The sequence below is a fragment of the Fusarium musae genome, chromosome 2 (assembly GCF_019915245.1).
Source record: "Fusarium musae strain F31 chromosome 2, whole genome shotgun sequence".
In the NCBI taxonomy this organism is placed as follows: domain Eukaryota; kingdom Fungi; phylum Ascomycota; class Sordariomycetes; order Hypocreales; family Nectriaceae; genus Fusarium; species Fusarium musae.
In genome coordinates, this window is record NC_058388.1 from 3,032,030 (window position 1) to 3,055,094 (window position 23,065).

A 23,065-nucleotide genomic window follows, 5' to 3' on the forward strand; every position below is an offset into this window, starting at 1 on the left:
GCTGTGTGCCGTAACAGTCCGGCATGTACCCGACCATTGCTCCAGTGGACATCACCTGGTATTGTCATGCTTTCCAGTGGCTGATCAGTGAAGGCTCTGCTCTGCCTGGCGCCAAAGCTGGGTCAGGTCACATTCTGCAGTGACTGGGAAGGAAAAAGATCGGTCTGGTGAGCAGGCCTGTCGTTGAGGAAGAGCGTTTCTGGCCCGTGATTCGACAGCCGAGGGTGACACGCGTGCATTAGCGCATTAGGGGACGGGACCAACCGATGAGGAGCTTCTACCGCGGAGCAGGGGCAGGTGAGCGGTCTAGTCCGAAAGTGTGTTAGCACTGTTGATTGCCTACCCCGGCCTCAGATCTGGATTGGCCCCGAGCCGCAGGTGGCGCAACAGGGTAGCTCTGACGCTACAGCCAATGAGAGTGCAGAAACTGATGATCTCTGCCGCCATGCTCTTGCATCTACTCAGGGGCCCCTGGCTAGGTAGCTCGAGACCCTTACCTTGCACCAATGCACCTCGTGGTGATCAACAAAACACCGAGCCGAGCGGGGAAACTCAAGCTGGTCCTGGTGAGTTTATGATGTGATAAGCGGACCATGACGGGCAATAACGGGCGGCCTAAAATGGGTCATTTCATGTATGTATATGCTCTTTGACCGTTGGCTAATCACGAAAAAAAAAAAAGTTGCTGAGACGCAAATGAATGTCACTGCTCGATCCTGTTGTGGCAACACAAGATCAATCTTATCTTGATAGCGTGCTTACCTATGTTTGTGGAGGAGGCTTTACATAGGTACTGTACCTGGGCGCAGTGCCGATGAAGAAGCAGAAACCAACAGTCAGATCACTAAAATCCCCCATCCAACAAGATGTACCTGTACCTAACTACATAGGTACCTTAAGGTAGGTAGTGCACACTGCATAGGGTCATCTCATCTGTAAATCTGCCAACCATATCGAAGCTCCTCTACACCATCAATACATAGATATGGGCATGCAAGACCAGACCAGACCATTTCAAGGTTGAGCTTGGATTATCCTTTGAACCTAGCAAGGTACATTAGCCTATCTTGACGGTTACTGAATCTGGAAATGACATCTTGCCATCCTCTGCTCCGGCTATCCTATCTTATCTCTCAACTTACACACTCAGTCTCACTCTCACTCTCTCATTTCAACCCCTTCAATACCATAGACCAGATTAAGTCAATGACAATATTCATTTGTGAGTAGACCCGATCCATCTGGCAATGCTTAGCTCTTCAGACCCCGGCCTAGCATTTAATATCTCATCACACTCTTTGGGCATTTCGTAAACAAATCCATCACACTATCATCTGTCAAGCCCATGAATTCCACTCCCGCTATGGTCTAGTCAAGTCATGGGTAGATAGCTCCCCCGCCAATGCGAGTCATTGCCAAATGCCTCCGCTCGTCGCAATTAAACACTACCGGCCGCCTCCGATTGTTCATCGTCTTCTCGTCTGTTCATCCCGTACGATCCCTGATCCCTGCAGCCTCACTCACGAGCAAACCGTTTCTGGTCTCCTCGTTGACACCATCGGGACAGGGCTCCGTTCAAGCCGGAGATTTTGTCCCTTTGGCTGAGTAACTATTTTATCTTTTTGGCCCCCTCTTTTCACCTTGGAATCTGGGCTAAATTCCATGCCTTGGCGCTTAAGCGTGTTTGGATCCGCAGTTGCAACACAGCAAGAGCGCTAACAGGCCCCATCACATCTCATCACATCCCAAACCTCACTTGCACTTCTATTTTTAATTTAACCCGCATTCTCTGGTTCATTTCAGCATAATTAGGCCATCATCAAGGTAGTAGAGTATGCGGCCAAAAAGACTATTGATATGGGCTAATTATGGAGCAATTGCTCTTGACTAAACTTTCTTTCCTATGTCAATGCGCTTCCATCTTGTCTGCAACTCTGTTCAGCTCACTGACATCCTTGTTCACATTGACACGCAGAGTTTATGGATCCTACTTAGCTTACCCTAGTGCTTCTTGTTGATCTCTTCTTCTCTATGCTGAGTGCTGACTTTTCCTGAACCACACTGAAGGCCGACGGTTCCGCAAACTTCCTGGCAGCACATATGTGGCAGTTGTGTGATCTATCACGATGTCTTGGTAAATGAATATTTTGATCTGCGCTCGAGGTAGTATTCGTAAATTTAATGCAACTGGTCTTGATTGTAGTTTTACGTACTATAATATTGACCCTCTTTGCCTCTGTAGCCATCGAAATTACACTCTCGTTGGAGACACAGTATGGCAACATTACAACCTAGGCACCCTGTCAACCTAGGCCTCAACTTGCGGCCGATGGTTCAATAACTCGACACTCGCCCTCCATCAACGCATGATTCATAATCTCGATGAGACCAGGCCAAACTTTTGTCCGCCATCGACGGCCAAAGGGTGTACCATGTATTTTACCGTTTTAGACGGTCTAGCCCTGCGTGGCTGAGGAAGGTTTCTCATTTCTCATCTTATCAGCAAAATTGAGTTTGGTACCTCGAGTTGAATTGTGTTGGCCGCGTATCCCGACTCACACACCACCACGTTCGTTTGTGGGCCTTTCTATAGCCGTTGAAGGGTCCGCGGGGAGCTTCTTGGCCCTCGCGGGCCGGTCCAAACTCAGGCGGGAAGTTAATCGCATCCATATCTAGGGTCCTCGGCACTATGCTTCATACTGTGCTGTATTACCTCGTCTTCAAGGCCAGGCAAGGAAATTCCTGCGAAAGGGCGCCAGACAGGAAAAACAATGTTATGACAATGACATGATAGCCCGGAGCAAGTCGAAGCTGAAGCTAGCATCGTAGATCGAGGCTCCAGCTGACCAGGGCCCTTGCTCCTGTCGAGGAAGCTGAGCCATTTCAATGCTCACAAAAGCGTCCATCAACAACAGTCAAGGATCATCAGATAAGCCTGTTAAACTAGCACAGCAAGGCTGTGGTACAGCACAGTGGAGTGTGCGCCGACTTGACTTTGTTTTGCTTTTCACTCACATCATCACTTTGTCCCTCACTCTCCCCGCCCAAACCCATGACAATCTTCTGGTCCAAATGGAGAACCTGGTAAGTCCGAAGTGATTCGGCTTCTCGAACTGAACGTTCATTCGAAAGCTTCAGAAGCTCGACTACAATGCGACCGTGCTTTCAGCACCCACAGAACTCGAGGAGGTCGCATTAGTTTTGCATCATGTGAGATTCTGCAGAAGTGAGCTTTGAATCATCTATTGGTTAATAGATGATTCTCCAGATGTGTGTTGAAACCGTTGATGAGAGGGAAACAGAAGTGGAGAGTGGGAGCCGCTTCAGAGGGCTGTAAGGATTGGCTCGGGCAAGGATTAGAAGGGCACATGCACATTGACACTTCCAATGGCACTGTGATGTGATGCCGGGGGGTTGCATCACAAAATGAAAAACGAGAGCTCAGATGCGATATTCTGACTGCCGTCCTATACTGGGTCGAATTCTTGCTGAAGTTCTCTGCAGGCAATAATGACGGGACACCACGGCCTAACTCATGGGAGTTGCCAATCCGTCGTTGATTTTAGATGCGGAGATATTCAAGCTTGTCTCCGAGCAAATCAAGTAACATGACTGAGTCAATATTCAATCCCCTGCAATCGGGCCTTGTCGCTCAGTTCCTCAACAAGCAGCTACCCGTTATGTGTTGCCAGCCAGCACTTTTGTTCACGGGTGTTTCTGTGGTCCATGGACTTCCAGCCCTCTTGTCGGCCGCTCCTCGAGTTCGATGGGTCATCCAACTCGACCTGAAGTCTTGGCAAGACCAAAATTCAGAATAAGACACCACGATGGCTGTGTGAGACATTGGCAAGGTGTTGATCAGCCCGCACAATTATCTCAATGCTCCGAATTCCACAACAGCTATCGTCATCACCAGTATGTGTTCTGTGGCGTACGGGACAGTCGGTGAGAGCCCCCGAAGACAATTCTTGCCGTAAAAGACCTGGTCTATATCCTTATGCAAGGCATCTTGACCTGAAGACGAAGGCTGGACGGGAGACGGGCATAGCATGCGAAGTTAAGCGGGAACGAGACATTAGCCCGCACTGGCGTGATGAAGCCACTTTGGCCGCTGCTTGCTTGCTTGCTTATTTCCTATCACATTCGGACATGCTCATCCCAGACCTCGATCAAGCTACAATGCCACCGTATTTATCATTACCACATCCTACTTAGTACTGTAAAGCTGTCGGAGGAATAACTTAATAAGAACAGGTCGAGTTGGGCTGGGTAGGTATTTCCTTACCATACATACGTAGCTGGGGTTGTAGCAGGGGTTGGGTGACAGAAGCAGACAGGGCATCCTAACCAAGAAGCTAGAGCTGTATTGGTTAAACCGTCGCAGGATTGCGATTGACGGAGGTGAAGCCAATGGTTAACTCCAGGTGAGGTTATGCGAGCTTATTGGGTCGCAGAACATATTGACCATCACGGGCTTCGCATCCCACGACAATACTCCAATGGCATGATGACTCTGTATTCATTTGCGAGGCGGAGCAATTCGCGACACCGGGTGCTTGCAAAATATCAGCATTGAGCGGAGTCCACTTCGGGACGCAAAACTATCATAGGAAAAGCAATGCGTATATGCTGTGCTTCTGTGTGTGGAAGCTGTCACTAGCCGAGAATATTGATATTCACGATGAGCACTTTGTAGCAAAGTTACCCTACACTCAAAAGACATACATACCTAGGTGACACAGTCTGCTTTTGCACTGTATATACCCGACTGACCTAAGCCCCACGGCTGGATACTCGGGTAGGTAGTAGTGCAGAGTTTATGATGTTGTCACTGTATGTCGTTATTTTAGAAGGTATCACCAGAATCTCATGCAGCAAAGTGGCTGATATGCTGTGCTACACTGAGAATCGTAATCTTGGACCCCACAACATCAGATCTCCCAATATCTCTCTTATGGTAGTGCTGTGAATCAGCTTCGCGTCACATTGCATCTCAGCCCAGGCACAGACAGATACGTTTTGCATATTCTGGGTAGCATTTGTTCATCAATTCATCTACAGTCACCGTGGCGACACGTCCATTGCAGAAAATCATGCTCCGAGCTTCACTTTCAACCAACCACGCCTCAAAGCCACTCACCCTCGGCTTGCTGAGCCGTTTGGCATCTCCTCAATTCCTCACAAGGATATGGCACATTTTGCACAGATATTCCCGATTCAGCTGATGGTTTGGGGTTCATTGATTGACAAGGCCAAGAACAGAGTTGAGAGAACTACAACAGAACTATACCACTTCCAGTGTGATCGAGAGTGCCCAATGTTGAATCCTAGCATATTGTACATACACTCCATCACCCCACCTCTTAGTCTCGCATTTTTGGCGAAGTTCGAACTTCTTGACAAGGAATAGAGGAGTTCATCTGTCAATTGTCACCGCTCCCTCCTAGGAGTACTTGTGACAGACTGCGATTCGTACATGAGGCGGATTCATTTGTTCATGTGAGCGAGTTTGGCCGCGACCTTTGAGTCACACGATGAACGAGATCAAATCTTTGACCGCAAGTATGAGCAATGCTCATATAGCCATTCATGAGGCGAATTTCCAGTCTGGAGCCAGCAAAATATAGTCGAATTGTGGATGAGGCGAAACATGGCCGCTCAAGAGCCAACCAAATCATGCCGCCATGATCCGCCTGACTTCTATCGCATTGAAATCAAAGCGGATAGGAATGCTGTATTGGAGCAAAACAAACTGAAAGAAAAAACGGACCGTCCCACTAGCCTGCCCGTTCGAGTCTTTCCACTTGATTCGTGGAAAGGACCATCGATGAGCACTGTGGTTGGCTATTAAGTGACATATGGCCAAGATTAGCGTCTAATCTCATTCAAAGCTCACAGTGAACGCACTGCCTGAAGGGGAAATCGAGGTCGAAGGAGGTGGTGGACCAAGTAAGAATCTGACAGGGACTTTGTACAGGGATTCCTGTAGCCTTTGACAGAGGGCCTCAGAGCAGTTCCGCTTAGAGTTGGAGTTGGAATTAGTGGGGGCTAGAACCTTGACGATCCAGGGACCCTTTGAGGGCCTCCAAGACTGACAGGAGTGCACCATTGAGCACCAGCCGTGGCAGTAATGGGAAGAAACCATTGTGAGGTGAGCATACGATCTGTCTCCTGGCCTGGGGCGTGTCGGTGCCTCTCCCGAGACTTAAACCAAGCTCGGAAGAATAGATACCCGAAAAGAATCGGGTGAAGGGCCGCAACGCAACCAATTACAGGACCACGACTCGGGCATGGAGTTTGTCAGCAGGGGACAGTTCACAGGAATGGTGGCCGAGGCTGGGTTTTGGGGCTGAAGCTCCAACTCTCGATTTCAATAGCTATGTTGAACAAGCTCGAACCCAGGCTGGAGCATGCCTCGAGCTAATGCGATATGTGTGAGTCAAAAACATAGAGTTTCAGATGTAACGGTTTCCGGTCCCACAACCACAGAACCGGTGTGGTAAAGATTTGGGCGCCCTGGAAGCATCCAGGCTCCGGGATAGAGTACAAAAACTCTTGACCGTTGAAAAGTTTGTTCCTAGATAGAATGAGGCGCGAGAAAAGAGTAAACTTTCTAAGCTCGGAAACATATTCGCTGTTACCATTGCAAGGACTCACAAGCTTGCAGGTTCACACACATCCACATCCGCATCCAAATCTGCTCTGCGACCCAAGTCACATAGCTAGCTTCATGTCCAGGAACGCAAGAGTGTTACGTTTGACAACAGCAAATAATATGTTGAACAAGAGATCAAATGGTACTCGGTGCGTCCACGTCGTTGACGATAGCAATGCCAACAACTCATACCTTAACATATAGCAATGTCGACGATGAATGACATACGCGCACGAGGCGAGAAACCCATACAGTGCACCGTATAGGAGAATAAAAAACACCGATCCATGCTGGTCATTTATTTCTCGTTTCTCAGGATTTCGCTTGCAGCTGATGGGGGCTCGTCTCCCGCTCCTATGCCGAAGCAGCCTGGTCCGTGATGACCCTGGCACTACAGTGTACATGAGAGTACAGTACGAAGAACAGTCTCAGCAGAGTACGGATACGCCAGAGGTTGAAAGGCATACGAACATGGTAAGATCAACTTGCAATTGAGAAATGTGATGGCACAAGAAAACAGACTGATCATGTTTATGCTGAGGGTTGCCATGGGCATCCATTATCATCACAATCACCATCTATTGAATTGGGTTTGGCCCGTTCTGCTGATGGATGAGATTACAATCCGTATCGGCAGCGACGTAAAAACTTAGGTGTTGCGGGGTGATACGGTGCGTTGACTCGTTGCCCAACCTCACTTCACCTCTTGTCACTCGACTCATCCTGAACTAAGGTGAGAAACTCAAGCTCCCGGCGCTTAAACGCTTGTTAGGGCCGCTATAATTGTCCAAAGGTGTGGCACTAACGGATCTCCAGCTGTGGATAACAAGATTGGGTGTGCTCAACCAGGTTAAGCCTAACGCCTCAGGAGCCAGGGTCGCAACGTGCGCCAGCTTAAGCCAATCGACGAGCACAGACAGCTCGAGGCATGGCGCCCCACGCTCTTCTGCTTAACTAGGACCAGGATGCTTGCTTCTCTTCTTCCATCGTCATTAAGCGTCCCGGCAGAGACACTGTTTCTCTTTCGAATATCTAGCCCCCCCGGCCCCCAGTCTCCCTCTGATTCGTGATCAGAGCACAGAAACGTGACTGGACGTGCATTTTTGCACGCGAGACGCAGCCACTCTGCCCGGACTCAAGGCCCAATTGATAACACCAGTTTGACGCCGTGCACGCTTTAATGCTCAACTCGCTTTGCCTGGCACTCTATCTAAATCAACTGTCAATCCATGTGTCTCAGAGGGGGTCGGCCTGTCACTTTAACTCAAGTATCTACTATCATGGCCTTCGGATCATACACGAGTGCAATGCCCTGAATCAATGTTTGATCTACATGTTGGTCCCCAAGACGGATCTCAATCAGGCTGTTGGTCATAACATGCTGCTGGCTTTCCGTTTTCTGCGTCCCGTGCCGGTGTGATGAAGCCGCAGCACCCTGTTCTTCACCCTAGGACCTTTGCTCCCACCCTCCTCTTTCTCCTCCCGTCTCTTTCTCATCCCCCGAACAAGTCAGGGTACAAGGGTCTAGGGTCGATTGACTGGCTGGGCTACAGTATTCCGAGGGCCTAGAGACATGGCCACGCACTCTGCATTTAGCACCTCGCCCAAGTCTATTCTTGTCTCCATCCACTCCGTGACCGCTCATATTCATGCCTCTGCTGGTTCCCTCAGTCTCCAGTGTCGAGCTATAGTGCATACATAACGTCCCGTAACCGCCCGCCCACTCCCCTGGTCCCCTTCTCCCAAGTTTTGCGACCTGTGTATTATCTCCTCGACACAACGAGATTTATGTTTCCTTTATCTGTTTCTCTTTGTTTCAAGGCGTCTCCTTGATCGTGCTTAGGCACTGAGTTCTAAAGAAGCGACCGCCGGCGACGGCCATATCAAGCATTAGCCAGCCGATACAGACAACCTCACCAACAGTATTCGGTGCCTGGTAGCATCAACTACTTGATATCTGCTGACATAACTCCCAAATGGTAAGTATAAGTACTTGGTCAGTGAGCGTTATGGATATCACTAACACTGACCCATAGGAGTACACGTCTTTCCGAGGCGGAGACCGCCTTACATACTCACAAATGCGACAGCAACCCTTACCTCGGGACACCTTCTTCAGCCTTAAGAATGATTCTCAACTACTAGATCGACCAATTTCAGTGGCAACCGAGTTTGTGGACACGGACTGGGAAGAAGAGGATGAAATCATTAGCGATGAGGAGGAGAATTCGCCTCGTATAAGTTTGCAATCGGTATGTGTCCCATAGAGAAAGCCGATCGACCTGGACAAGAACTAACAGACATATTTAGGCTGGACAGCCTAGTTTCACAACAGTTTCTTCCTACGATGAGGTCCCGACGCCAAGATCGAGTAGAAGCCAAGAAGTTCCGCTTGATTATTCTCCGAAGCAGGTTGAAGGCCCTCGAGGTCCTCATCTTTTTCGGAACTCGACTGACCAATACTCTGCCACCGAAGAGGACATCATTCTGACATTATCACCCATCACCCCCAAGGGACCTCGGAACATCGCGGACTTTCTCATGACATCCCAACCACCACCGACACGAACCAGTCCTTTCCAGTACACTGATGCGGAACTGGACACGACGACTCTGGCATCATGGTCCACTGAGATGGTTGCGCAGGCTATGCTCAATGCTGGCGTTGAGCTGTCCGTGGCAGACCGATTCATGGAGAATGATATCAGCGGTGCAATTCTGATAACGCTCAAGTTTGAAGATCTCAAGGAGCTTAACATCCAATCGTTTGGTATTAGAACCAAAGTCTGGCATCAAATCCAAGCTCTCAGAGACAGCAGACCTGCATCACCTCGTCCGGAAACACCAATTGAAGATGTTCCAAGCAAGGAAGTTGCCAGAGAAGCGCGAAGAGGGGAAGAAGGTGGTCTTAAGCGTCGTCAGAGCAGCAAGCGACGTCATCGTGCAAGGACAAATGGAGACGATATTACCCCCATGGAGTCAGTGTCTATCATCGGTATTGAACAAGTTATCCCAAAGCCCCATCACTGTTCCAAGGGGGAGAACTGTTCCAGATTCAGAAAGCAACAGCAGCTTATCAGGGCTTTCAAGAAAGAATATCCACACGTGGATATTAATGCCACTGGTACTGTCATGGTTGGAGATGCTGGCAACCCAGAGACGGCCAAGGCATTGGACCCTAACAAGGTCCGTCCCGTATCGGACGCTGTACCTTCTGTTGTCGCCTCCTCGGACGTCATGGGTCCTGGAATGCCTCCTCTACAGTATCTTTATGAGGCATCTCTCCGTGGCGTTCAGTCAAGAGATCCTCAAGACAATGTCAGACAATTCCTTAGCTTTCAGCACCAACAGCAGGGAGACTGCAGCGCCGAGGTGCCTCCAACGCCTCCGTTTGATGGTATGCCAACCGCACAGGCCCAGCTTCCTCACCAAGGTCTGCGCCGACTCCCTAAACTGTCCATTCCTGGGAAGCCTCAGCTTCTTCCGTCCCGTCTTGGTGCTTCTTCAGTGCCTCCCCCTCAGAAGAAGCCCACGCAGTCATTTGCTCAACATCAACAGCAATTGCAACAGCAACAACAGCCCGCCTTTGTCCCCTACCAGATGGAGAAGACCAGCCCTCGATCTCCTGATCTGGAGATGACACCTAGGAACAGCTTCCGCCATGGTACACCATTCTCGGAGCTTGATGTTCCCATTACGGCTGTACCCATTGGCCCAGTAGCTCGAGATTTCTCCCAATCTGTCCCCCCTGACATGAACTACCGCACATCTCCAACTACCAATGTCTCCCCTCCCCGCTGCCAGTCTCGCACTTCAGCCCGCCGCCCCTCTTTCCCTGTGATGCCCGCTCTCGAGGAGAACAAGCCTGTTCTCGTTAGCCGCCCTCCCCAAGGCTGCTCCTCACCACAGTCCCCACGAGGTTCACGATCTCAGCAGCCTCTTCAGCCACCCCCCCGTGATAACTTGCCCTTCTCCCGTGGCCATCTCAATGGCTCCGAGAAAGTCCTGGCACAAACTGTCATACCTCTTGGTGCGAGGGGCAAGTCTCCCTCTGCCGACCCTGCCAATGGCATCAGTCACCAAGGTCCCATGAAGAAGCGCAAGACAAAGATGCTTCGGCATGAGTGGCAGGACGGCTACTTTACTCTGAAGGGTACCCGTCTCAATATGCACAAGGATGCCGAGGAGCTCGACCGGACCCTTGAGTATGTGGACATTGACGATTACGCAATTGCCTGCTCAAGCGTTGCATCCTCTTCAAAGCTCACTGCTGCTTTCAAGACGATGCATCTTTCTCGTGGAAGCCACAGCCGCGAGAAGAGTGACCCTGTTGGTGCCTTTGCTTTCCAGCTCATCCCTCAAGAGAAGAATACTGCCCGCCTTCGGAAGCGTGAGAGCCATCTTCAACCTGCCGGTACCATCCCCTCAGAGGGTGTCAATGGCACAGGCAAGACGCATCACTTTGCTGTCAAGAACCGAGATGACCGCATCGACTGGATGCGAGAGCTTATGCTCGCAAAGGCGCTCAGACAAAAGGGCGAGGGTTTTGAAATCAGCGTTAACGGAAACATGATCTAAACCACCTCATCCGCCACCTTTCCATCAGTTGCCAAAACTCTACTTTGCGTTGATTTCATTTCGATACCGTTGACCTGATACCCTCCACTGATGGTTATTGGGACTCGGGGCTTTTCTCTTTGTACTGGTGTTTCTTTTGTATTCTTACATGCCAGGTCGTACAACCACTGTGCGATACTTGCTGCGGCTCTCTCGCGGGATGCTTACACAGCGGATGAATCTTAGCTCGAGATGAGCAAATGATGTCTTTTTTTGCGTATTGGAATTTGCATACTCAGGAAGTTCTCTTGATTGATAGGCCATTGCTCCAGTTGAACGAGCTGCCTTCGTTTTATACCATTCGCACACGACTCTAGAAAACTCAGCACTGCACAGCCCACTCCCTGAAATTTCTTTTCTTTACTTCACGAAGGATGACGCAGATACCACACAGCGCTTGTTGATCTTTTACTTCATATAGGTAGCTCGGGCTAGCTTCTTAGGATAGGAAAAGAAAATGACATGATGAATTACAATATTGTCTTCAAACCTATGTGATGTTGATGTCTTTCTGGAACCTTGTTGTCAAGTCTTGTATGGGGTCTCTCTTCAGGAGCTATATGGATAGGACATGCGATGCAAGGTTAGCTGAACAGGAGTGGAGTAATACTGTCTCCCACGTGAACTATTATCGTAGGAAGGTGTGTTTGGCAACGAAACTAGATGTGTCACTTGGGCTCCCTGAAGCATATGCTCAACACCCTGACATAATGTCTTGTTGCCGGCTCGATCGTTACATACGACCACAGCTCGTGTAGAATACGGGGTCCCGTCTGCTCCCCCATCGTCAAGCCACGAAGCGCCGGATTAGTAGTTGGGTCGGTGACGACCAGCGAATACCTGGTGTTGTATGTCTTTTTGGTGTTTATCCATTTTTGCTCACGAGATACGCTATGTACGAGAACTAGCGCATGGCAGCATAACTGGGTAACCAAAGCATCTCTCAGGCGTCTGTCTTATGAGCAAGATATAGGACATAAGAGACGCATTGAGACGTCAAATAGTACATCCCCCCCCTGTATATGCAGAGTACAATATCTTACAGAATTCGCTTCCCTTATCCCTTTGTCTCTAACCAATGCCGTAACATCGTGTCCTAACTATACATCATTTCTAGGTGCTGTCATGTATCATATTCCTGCCTACGCAGACTTGAAGCCAGGTCGCAGCACTCCCGACTTCTGAGCCACCTTCTCCCAGTCGATCAACTTCCACCATGACTCGGCGAAAGCAGCCTTTCCGCCCTGGCCACCAGCGCCCACACCCCAATCCAACAGCCATGCGTGCTCCCAGGTGTTTAGACACAGAAGAGGCTCCAGCTCGACACCACCTGGGGGAAGATCGCTGTTTCGCTTGTTGGCGCCGAACGCCTGGTTGTGCATGTAAGTGCGGGCAGAGCCATCCTTGCCCACAGCGTTCATATCGGTGGTCTGGGCACGCCAGTGAGCGCCGGGGTAGGGAGATCCGGCGAGGTAGGTGGGCAGAAGTCGATAGTCGCCGGGGCCAGCCTTGACGAGCCAGAGGAAGCCTGGGCCGAACATAGCGGAGGCAGTGATGATAAATTCGCGGCGGAGGGTCTCGATGGAGGAGAATGAGGCTTCTAGTTCGCTACGGAGGGCGTCGGGCATGGGGGTTCCTTCTGGTGCGATGCCTTGGAAGAAGAAGTGGTTGTTGTGTGCCATGGAAGCATAGTTGAAGATTGGGGCCTGGTTAGGCTCGCGGGCTGTCATGAGAGCGATTGTTTTTGTGTCCTTATCCTCGAGCTCGGTGCCTGGAAATTGGCATGTCAGTAGGTGTTGAATTGGGATTTAATTCAACATAAAATTAGGAAACGTTGTGTTGGTTCAATGCTGTCCTAGAACATCAAATCCACACATACCAACAGTCAAAGCATTCAATTTCTCCACCATGAGCTTCATGTATTCAGTCCAAGCGATCGAGAAACCTCCAGGGCTCATGAGGTTAGGAACACCCTCAGAATAGTCGTGCGGCAGTTGGGGAACATGATGGATAGATCTGCGGGCATTGACTGTCGAGCGCAGGCCGAGGCCAAAGGCGGAGCGAGGGGCCCTTAATATCGGACGAAGCATTGTGTGGAGGGAAGGTCGTCGGTATTCGAGAAGCTAGTCGGCGTTGGAAAGGCCGTGAACGTCGTTGACCTGGGTTGTACTTTTTTTTGGTGTTGATAGCCGCCGCCTGAGGTTTCTTCTCGGAGCTAAGTTGAGCCGAACATGAGCCATGGGCGCCACAAGATGGGGGAAGGGCGATATGTGTATGTGGCTGAGGTTTGCACGTTTATACGCGGCTCCAGACGAGTAAGCCAGGCTAAAATACCTAACTCTGGACTTTGGTCCAGTGGGGGAAAAAAGAGACAAGGTCGTGCGTGGCTGTGTTGAAGAGTCTAGATTGAATTTGGGCTTAGGCCCAGTCTAATCTGAGAACGACCAGCTACAGGAGCCGAATATCCATGACCACGCCTAGTACGCTCAGTCTAGGTAGGCGTCGATATTCATGATCAGTCAGTCAAGTCCCATCAGTCACAAGCGCCTCGTTCTCCGTTTTGACTTTCCTCCCCCTTTCATTTTGTCTCCATTCGTCATCTTCTTTTTGGTCTTTCTTTTTTGCTCTTCACCGTTATACCAAGATAAATACAAGTTTCATCTCTTAACAAGTTTTGTAAGAGTTTTGCTCTCAACGACTCCCATTCGTCTCCTTCTTTGCCCCCGTTGGACCCTCTTGGTTGTCCTGAAACATCACCACTTCTCTCTCCTCTCTATTGAGACGTTGGACATTATAATCAGTCAAAACGTCCACGTATGTACACATGCAGCCTCCGTCGAACCTCGAAGATATACCAGTCGCCGTCGATGATGCTTCTTCCTTGATTCTCGCCCATTCTTCAACAGTTCTAGAGATGGCCACCTCAGTAATCGCCTCGGCCGCCTCCATGGCTTCTTCCACAGCCGCATCCGCAACCTTCATCGCGTCCGGACCACCACAGTCATACGACGAAGACGATTCCAACGGGGAGTGCTCGTTGCTGGGCTCCTTCGCGCTGCTTGTGCAAGGCGCACTTGGTGCTCTGGCTCTACTCTCCCTCGTCTACAAGCGGTGGCGGGAACGGCCTCAACGACCTCTCAAGATTTGGTTCTTCGACGTATCAAAACAGGTTTTCGGTTCTGTTCTTGTTCACATCGCAAATATCTTCATGTCCATGTTGACGAGCGGCCGATTTTCGGTCCAGGTCGACCCTTCAGCAACATCCATGACGAGACGATCCGATGATGATAACTACGCCCCGAACCCATGCTCTTTTTATCTTCTCAACCTCGCGATAGATGCAAGTGTCAGCCTATGCTGTAATTCCTCCCCATATTTGCTAACATCTGTAGACCACTCTCGGTATCCCTATACTCATCATCCTCCTCAAGATCCTCACAGGTCTCGTTCGTTTCACACCCGTCGGTCAACCCCCGGAATCTGTTCAGTCTGGCAACTACGGTACCCCACCCAATGTATGGTGGTGGTTGAAACAATCAGTCATTTATTTCTGTGGCCTTTTTGGCATGAAGATCTGCGTGCTCATCATCTTCATCATGATGCCTTGGATCTCAAAAGCTGGCGATTGGGCTCTTGGCTGGACCGAGGGCAATGAGAGGCTTCAGATCGCGTTTGTCATGATGATCTTTCCCCTCATCATGAACGCCCTCCAATACTATATCATCGACTCGTTCATCAAGCTCAAAGAGACCAACCACGAAACCCATGGTAACGAATCTGATGATGAAGGCCGCCGCAGGAGGTACGACGACAGTGAGGACGAGACTTCACGTGCCAGACTGGTCGATTCGGAGCACGAGACCGACAGTGAGTCCGATGACGATGACGATAAGCCTGTCACGCGGCCCACTCATTCCACGCAATCCAAGGGCAGAGACTCTGGAGAGTATGACCCAGAGCGCGATGGTGACGATCGAACAATCATAGGAAGTAGTGCGAGCGCCCGTGGTCCTCAGGACAAGGTTCCTCAAGAGCTATACCCCAAGGAGTAGAAGAGTTTACTCGAGCTTTGGACAGGGCTCTGTTTTGTTTCGAGTTTTATCGGGGTTTTTGGTCGTATGGGTCTTTCACAAACAATCTGCACTGGTTTCGAGTCGTGGCGTCTTATCAAATGGATGGAGATAAATTATATTGCAAATACTGGCGGTTCTTTGTCGGCTTTCAGCGGTAGTCAGGCTCATAGCGTAAATAGGAGCCGGGGCGTTTTCAGATGGGATTACAATTCGGGATTAGAAGCGACATCAAATCAAACTTTGCAAAGCCTCAGCGGCGGTGATGATTTTCGTTTAGCAAACTCGTCATTTAAATGAATGGCTAAGTCTTGACTATAACGCCAAGCTTGCCTGAATAGAGTTTCATCACGTAGGCGAGGAGTCCTTGTATCATGGCCAAGTGGTGCAGCCAGGCCATCTCCCTACAGACTGACGACAAATCCGCATCTTGGGGCCCTCCAAAAATATACCATGAGTATCCAGACCCAAATTCTAAAGAAAAGTTCGACCCAAATTCTCCCTAGAAACGCCGACGCCTAAAACTTAGTAAAGTAGGAACAAAATGCCGGAAACAACTCCATATCCCATATATCCATGAAATACTCAGAAAACACATCCATACACGTCCAAAGTGCCATAAATTCACCTATCAAGGCTGGTATGGCTTGAAACCTGGGTATGGCTCTTGCGGAGAGTGTGACTCTGGCATGTGTTGCCGCTGAGGCACAGGATGAGCACCATAGCTGGCCTCAGGGCCAGGAGGCGGTGTTCGATAATCGTTCATAGGCGCTGGGGACTGACGAGGTGGCTGAGCGTAGCCAAAATCGGTTTGGGGGCCGGGTGATTGACGAACGGGCGATCCATAACCATAGTCTTCTGGGATAGCTGGAGAACGGCGAGGAGGAAGCTGTCCATAAGTACCAAATTCATCCTGATGCATTGAAGCTCGCTTGGCGAAACTGGCGGGCCGCGGTGGAGGAGTTCCTCGATAGCCGCTATAAGTTGCGGCATAATCGTTGGGGGACGTGGCTTGACCGTAACCTTGTTGTCCGTAGCCCTGCATTTGCCCGTAGCCTTGGGCTTGTTCGAATCCTTGATCATGGCCGTAGCCTTGGTTGCTGTATCCATTGGTGTTCAAGGCCGGGGAGCGACGTTCATGTGGCATGGGTGCGACAGCAGCGGCACTGCTGTACATAGGGTTCATGCCGGGGGCCTGGTATCCGTAGCCCTGCTGGTCGATAGGTGAATATGCATCGAGAGCTTGGTTAGCGCCCAGGTAGCCGCTTGAATTGCTCTGTGCCTGGCTGTAGGGAGTCAGATTGTTTGATGAAACTCCACCCATCATGTTGCTTTGCTGACTTTGAGGTGGCTTCGGAGGTAGAGTGTCAAGCTCAACGGCCTCTGTGTGAACCTCGACCTTTTTGCTGCTAGCACCCTCCCAGCTGGGCATTTCAGGGAGGGCATCATCGTCTCTGCCTTTACTCGTTTCGAATTCCGCATACTGAGGTGGCTCGGATCGCATGGGCTTTGTGACGCCGTACTGAGGTGCTGATGGATTCATTGGGGGTTCGCTTCGGTATCCATGATGCTGACTTTGGGGAGCATAAGGGTCATCCAAATGCTTCGTAGCACTGCGCGGAGGGTCGCAGGCACCGCAGCAGTTACCGCAGCACTTCAGACACTGGCAGCAGCTACAACAACATGAGAGACCACAGCAGCAGCAGCGAATAATACACCATACAATACTGAAAATGATGAGACCTCCGATGACCATCACACCAATTACTGGCCACCTGGGTCAAGTTAGCAAACAAGGCCTGTTAGTAGCGAAGGATATAATTACGTACTTGCACCACGCCACGTTCATACAGTTGTCCCAGCTAGAGAAAGCGGTTGCAAAGTCTTCTGATTTCTGTGCAACCTCATCGGACGTTTGCGCTGCGTCGGCTAACATGTCTCGTCGTGAAAGGTTGGCTACAATTGTCCGGACAAACTTGTCTTTGACCACCTCCCAGGCACTGCCCCGAAGGCTCCGTGCCATGGCCTCGTCAATGGAGGGCATTTTGCTGATGTATCCCACTTCACGATAGAGCCGGCGATGAGTGAAATAAATTCGAGCAGATCGAGAATGGTATAATGAATATAGTGTTGCGTGTTTTGCTCGAGGCTGAGGATATAATAATACTTGGTCGCATGGGCAAGTCGATAATGCTTGAACTGAGTGCGGGGATGTTGATCGAGAAACAGTCAAAAAGTCAAAACGATGTTATCGAGACAACGACGTACGTATGCTGTATCTTCTTCCAGCGCGTGTCAATATTGGAGCGGGTCGTTAGTCGAATGTTGGAATGAAGGACGGTGGTTTAGGAGAAGAGAACTGTGGACGAAGAAACAAGAGCGGCGCTCGCACCGACAGTACAAGAGAATGTTCTGAAGAAACAAGGTAATCAAGAGAGTGTAGATGACCTATACGAGGTTAAAGAGAGGCTTAGAGAACGACAGCCACATCAGCATTGTCGTTCGTGTAGATGTAGAGAAAAAAGTACAAACTAAGCCTACAAGTCAAAGAGAAGGGAAGAAAGCAACGGTGGAGCTGGGGTTAGAGGCGCCCGCCAGGTGGAGAGGAGGCGCTGGGAGGTCCAGAATTACCGCGAGTGGCGGGGACGATCCAGGGGAAACGGGACCACTAGTGGTTCAATTTGCCCCTGATCTATAAAACATCCCTGTCAGAAGGGTTCTGAAACTGTGAAACTCGACAGGACTGTCGCTTGGATATCCATTCGTGGGGGGTGGACAGTTCAGTTCAGTCTGAGAGTAGACTCGGCGGAGAGACAAGAGTCAATTCCGCGTTTAGAGAATATGTACGCCTATTATATTATATTGTATTGTATTGAATATGGATGTTGTTGTAGTAATCCGACTGTGAATCCATCCAAATACGGGCTTTCAACAGCTGACTCTGACAGTTGAAGGGGTGATGACGACTCGGTGGCTTGACCCTTAACCCTAGCCTTTATAGGACCGACATCGGGTAATTCAACGAGTACTTCGCGGAGAATGCTGTAAAGAGAATGGTGAACGGCATGCTTGGGAAATTGAGAGTAGCAAGATGGGCAAGCTGATGAGTTGAAGATCTTTGTTGTATCTAACTCGTGGAAAAGTATCGCCTGGAGACCTTCTACCGTAGATGAACGTGCGAGTTCAATGAACAATATCTAGTTACTTTTCAAGTACAAACAAGTCTTCCTTGAACCGTGCGCGATAAAGGCCGTCAAATCATCACCAGCATCAAAGACGCCATACCATTGTTAGCCCTTCTGTCAAACAGTTAGAAGCTCAGCCCTGGTCGTGGTGCGGGCCACAGGGGCTTCTTCCATTTCCGAAATGACAGGGCCGTCTCGATTGCCGGACGATCCTGTCGCAGAGTTGGAGTGGAAAATGAAGGGTTTTGAAATGATTTCGTCATTTATCAGTGTCAGATTTCAACGGCTGGAGAATATCGGATTTGGTGGTGAAATGTGAGATGGTCCATGGGTACTGTGTTGAGACATACTCTGCAAGGTGTGCACATTGGACGAGGCCCTCGGGGCTCGGCATTGAAAATATCAAAGAGCCATCAGCCAAGGCTTGGGTTCCTTTTGTTATGATTGCGATGTGCAGCAACACTACCTTTATACGCGGATGAATTCGGCATTATTGTACATATTGATCAAAGAGATATTCAGATCGTCGTCCACTGCTACCATGAGGCATGAAGTGGTAATATGCATGACCCAACGAATGGTATAATACGGAGTACTGTAGGTTTGTTTCTTCCCACCTTTATCATGTTTCATGCAGGTCCCGTCAACGGCTGTGGCGTTGATGTCGAGTTACTGGGTCTATGTATGCATACGTCAAAGTCACCTAACAGGATGCGGCTGTTGCTCTTCAGTTTAGTTTGTTCATTAATATCAAGCCTTTAAAGTCACGACAGATCCGTTGAAATGTTGTCAGCAGCGCGTCCCAAATACAAATATCTAACTGTTTTGATAATAAGTGTTAAAGAGAACACTGGAATCAATTAGGGGAAAAAATAATTCTCGTGATTCCACCCAGGCCATGCTCGCGAGGGCAATGCCTCTCATCGCCCAGCACGTCTTGACGTAAGTCCATTCAATATAAAGCGAGCACCCAAACGCCTTAATCGGTGGTATCCTTTCCATAGCGAAACCCGCTCCCATTCCGAACGCACTCATCGCCGTGCCTTACTTTCCAGGAGGAGGACCCGCAGGTGGGGAGTAAGCACCTTCACGCTGGTATGTACCCTGGGGTTGCTGAACGCCGGAATACTGGCCCTGACCGTAGTACCCGTCGTTGGTGTTGAATGTCGTACCAGTGTACTGAGGCTGCTGTTGCTGGCCGTAGGCTGGAGGTGGAGGTGGAGCTCCGTAACCGCCGTTGTTCTGCTGGTAGCCCTGGTTATAACCGCCTTGATTGCCGTAGTTGTACATCTGGTGGTTGTTGTTGTTGTTTCCCCAAGGCTTGGCCGCCATCCATCCAGTGCCGTACACGGGCTTAACGCCACGGCGTTTGCGACGGCGAGAGAATCTTGATGTGTTAGTAAGATACTTCCAACGGCGACGGAGGTGCAATTACTCACAAGCAGCAGGAGAGGAGGAGGACGAAGAAAAAGATGATGATGCCCGCTAACACCCAGCGCCCCCAGTAGGACCAGTTGTTACGAACACATGCTCGTCCATTCCAAGTCTGGCCATAACGGCATCTGTAGTAGTCGCGCGCAAAAATATCTTCAGTGGGTACCATTGTGATTATGGAGATGCGCAATCTTTATACGATACGCGACGATGATGGAGTAGAGTTGAAGAACGTTCAATTGGCAAACTCTGTTTTTGACGTGTTGTTTGCGGCGCTGAGTCGCTCGGCTATGACGTAGAATGTGTGTGATTGTGTTCCCAGGGAGGTGACGTCTTTATCTGATAGGTTGTGTAAAAAGAACTGTTACAGTAGGTGATTGACGCTTAGACCGGGTGTAAGAAAAAGCAGGTTAATAATAGGTTTATTTGCTATTACAAGCTCCAGGCAAATGAGAGAAGGGGGAGACAAGAGAGTGGGAGGAAGGCCATTTATGCATAGTCCAACTCAAACGACGAAGCCAAGAGAAAGAAGAATCATGATATCCACCCAAGCTTGGCCTAGAGCCTAAAGTTGCCTGCGAAACTCTAACAAAACGCGGTCGAGTGTTTCCACTTTTGTCTCGTCTTGGCCAACATAGTGTGCTCTTGGCTGTCAAACGAGGTTTAATGCTACTATTGCGCTGCGTGGTCAACAGTGGCTGTGCGTAAAGATACAGTAGCAGTTAGGATCTTGGCGCTTACATCATGGTAACCTTCATACAAGTATGTATCTGCCGTGATTCCCGCTATACAATCATACCATCCATCCATGCTACGTTCATGGGTGATATTCAATACAGGTTTGAGGAGTGAGTCAAGGCCGTCATCAACACGCAGCGTATTTCGCGTATCAATCCATGACCGGTTCCCTTGGTTAGCAGACAGTATCAGAAAGGCCTGTACTTCACCGGCAGCTCTGGACCGAGATCCTCACCTGTCCAAGACTGCTAAGCCTCAAAAGTCTTCGCGGCCAAATCCCAATTCCTCTCTGATGTGGCGAAGCCAATGAATGACGTGTTTCCACCCTTGACTACATACTGTACTCCAACATTTCGTTGATGAATGATCTGCTGCTACATAAACCACATTCTAGAACGTCATGAGCGACTTGTACAAGGACCTGCATGAGCCTTCTGGACTTTTATATGTAAGTTTCCGAAATGCCAAGCAAGAACCAACCCAAACTCTCGGGCTCTGCATATAGCAGAAGCTCGGCTTACAACAAGACCTTCCAAAGACCCGTCTTGGAGCTCCATGTTGGTTTGGCCCATGATATTTAAGCATGTTAATAATCTTTGCTGTTCTTTCTCAAATAGCTAAGCATTAATTAAATCATCTATCGGCCGTATATGATCCTTGCATACATAGAGGCATTAGGCCAAGAGGCTCAAATCATGCAAGAATTGATGTCATGTGCCGTCTGTGGAAAGTGATCGAAGTTGGGGCATATCTATGATAATTTGAAGAAGTCGAATTATTCGAGAACATAAAAACCGCTTTCGTTATCCCCATGGTATACATGCAGTGCTTGGTGCCATCTTGGTCCCCCAAAGTGCCAAAAGAACAGCTTCCGCTTCGATCATCCAAGCGTATCGTATTAATGTCAGCAGTTCCAGTCGTTAAAACATATCAGGGTTGCCTTCAACCTCGCTCTTCATACTAGGATCGGATTCATCCACCGACGGCATATACTTTTGTGTCCCAAACGCCGTCAAAGAAATCATACCATGAACACCAATCAGATATTACCCAGCGCCTATCCTTTCATAACGAGCCCGTGATCCGTCTTGAGGAGATATAAGGAAATCGTAAGGGGTCATTCGCTTCAGAGACCGGCCCTTGGGAAAGAGTAGCGTTGTCGTCGAAGCTCGTCAGCTGCCTTCATGTTGCGTTCCGCGGCCTGCTGAGCTTGTTGTCGCGCTGCTATCGCGTTGACCTTCTCTCGAGCTCTGAGCAGGCTGCTGTTATCCTGCTGCTTAATCTTGGAGCGAATGTCGTATAGTTGCATGAGCGTGCTTGCTCTCTCCAGGTCTTCTTCGAACTGTACAGCAATTCTGTCAGTGCCCGAGTCCCAGCTTCGCCTTTGAGACGACGATTGGTGGGGTTGCCTCACATCAGATTCGCCTCGGCGAGGAGTTCCAGGGCTAGAGTTTACGGCTGACCCGGAGTGGGAACTGGGAGAGAGAATGCGGCGGCCAAATTTGTCGAATTTCTCCGACGACCAATGCCGCTGTAAGCCTGTGGGACGTCGCTGTTGATTCGTAGTCGGACTCGAGGTAGGGGCAGTTGCAGCTGCAGTCACTTCGACTCGCGTGTAACTAGAGTTGGAGGGGTTGTTGGCGCTGACGATGGCCTCTGCGGCTCCCGGATCCTGACACACGATATACGTTAGCCTCGACTGCACAGATGAAGACATAGCGGAAAAGAGCTCAAGGCCAAATAGGGACACATACGGCGGCGCCGATATTGCTGAGGTCGGCAAGAACCTGGGATAGTTGAAGGCTCTCCATTGCTCGCGATGGAAGAAGCGGTTTGAGTTTTGCTAGAGGTGACTGGGATGAAGGGTATCAGTTATTATAATGCTTCCTATCGAAACCATATGAAGTCAAAGGAAGAAATTTCAGGTCTGTTAGGAAGAGAGTTTGGGTGGGAGTGAGGTCAGAGGAGGGTTGGAGGGAAGGTGTTTTTTGAATGGACTGTAATACAGGTTGCTCCTGAGCCTGGTTTGGCTTGCTTTGCGGTGGGCGAATTTTGGGTTTCGGAGGGCAGGCAGCCGCAGATCCATCCACAGCGCCTGCCGTGCGTGTGCCAAGCGACAGGGGGCGAGCCGGGCATGGGCGGGGGGACAAACTGATATCTACAGTACATACCTTAACCTACATAGGTAGAGTCACTCACTCACTCAATAAATTAGCACATAGTATCACGTTCATTAATATCAGATGTAGCTGTAGATACAAGTATGTTCTTCACCGATTCTTTGAGACATTCTACCAAGAATGACAACGAAGACAACTTTGCCCAAGTAGTATCAGAATGAAGCTTCTCGATTATGCTGAGAAATA

General features: G+C 49.7%; 6 protein-coding genes across 6 annotated transcripts; 2 read left to right on the forward strand and 4 right to left on the reverse strand.

The window, feature by feature from the left end:
* Positions 1–8,736: 8,736 nt before the first annotated feature.
* Positions 8,737–11,233, forward strand: J7337_002844 (uncharacterized protein; the record flags this gene model as incomplete). The annotated part of the gene is made up of 2 exons (XM_044820570.1): positions 8,737–8,907; positions 8,966–11,233. 2 exons carry the CDS (start codon positions 8,737–8,739, stop codon positions 11,231–11,233), a joined length of 2,439 nt encoding a protein of 812 aa, XP_044684870.1.
* A 1,181-nt stretch (positions 11,234–12,414) lies between these two features.
* Positions 12,415–13,362, reverse strand: J7337_002845 (uncharacterized protein; the record flags this gene model as incomplete). The annotated part of the gene is made up of 2 exons (XM_044820571.1): positions 12,415–13,043; positions 13,152–13,362. 2 exons carry the CDS (start codon positions 13,360–13,362, stop codon positions 12,415–12,417), a joined length of 840 nt encoding a protein of 279 aa, XP_044684871.1.
* Positions 13,363–14,186: 824 nt separating this feature from the next.
* Positions 14,187–15,324, forward strand: J7337_002846 (uncharacterized protein; the record flags this gene model as incomplete). Its single annotated transcript, XM_044820572.1, has 2 exons — positions 14,187–14,618; positions 14,665–15,324. 2 exons carry the CDS (start codon positions 14,187–14,189, stop codon positions 15,322–15,324), a joined length of 1,092 nt encoding a protein of 363 aa, XP_044684872.1.
* Positions 15,325–15,973: 649 nt separating this feature from the next.
* J7337_002847 (uncharacterized protein) lies at positions 15,974–17,386 on the reverse strand (the record flags this gene model as incomplete). Its single annotated transcript, XM_044820573.1, has 2 exons — positions 15,974–17,015; positions 17,172–17,386. 2 exons carry the CDS (start codon positions 17,384–17,386, stop codon positions 15,974–15,976), a joined length of 1,257 nt encoding a protein of 418 aa, XP_044684873.1.
* A 2,185-nt stretch (positions 17,387–19,571) lies between these two features.
* Positions 19,572–20,130, reverse strand: J7337_002848 (uncharacterized protein; the record flags this gene model as incomplete). Its single annotated transcript, XM_044820574.1, has 2 exons — positions 19,572–19,914; positions 19,967–20,130. 2 exons carry the CDS (start codon positions 20,128–20,130, stop codon positions 19,572–19,574), a joined length of 507 nt encoding a protein of 168 aa, XP_044684874.1.
* A 1,695-nt stretch (positions 20,131–21,825) lies between these two features.
* Positions 21,826–22,510, reverse strand: J7337_002849 (uncharacterized protein; the record flags this gene model as incomplete). The annotated part of the gene is made up of 2 exons (XM_044820575.1): positions 21,826–22,398; positions 22,454–22,510. 2 exons carry the CDS (start codon positions 22,508–22,510, stop codon positions 21,826–21,828), a joined length of 630 nt encoding a protein of 209 aa, XP_044684875.1.
* Between the last annotated feature and the right edge of the window lie 555 nt (positions 22,511–23,065).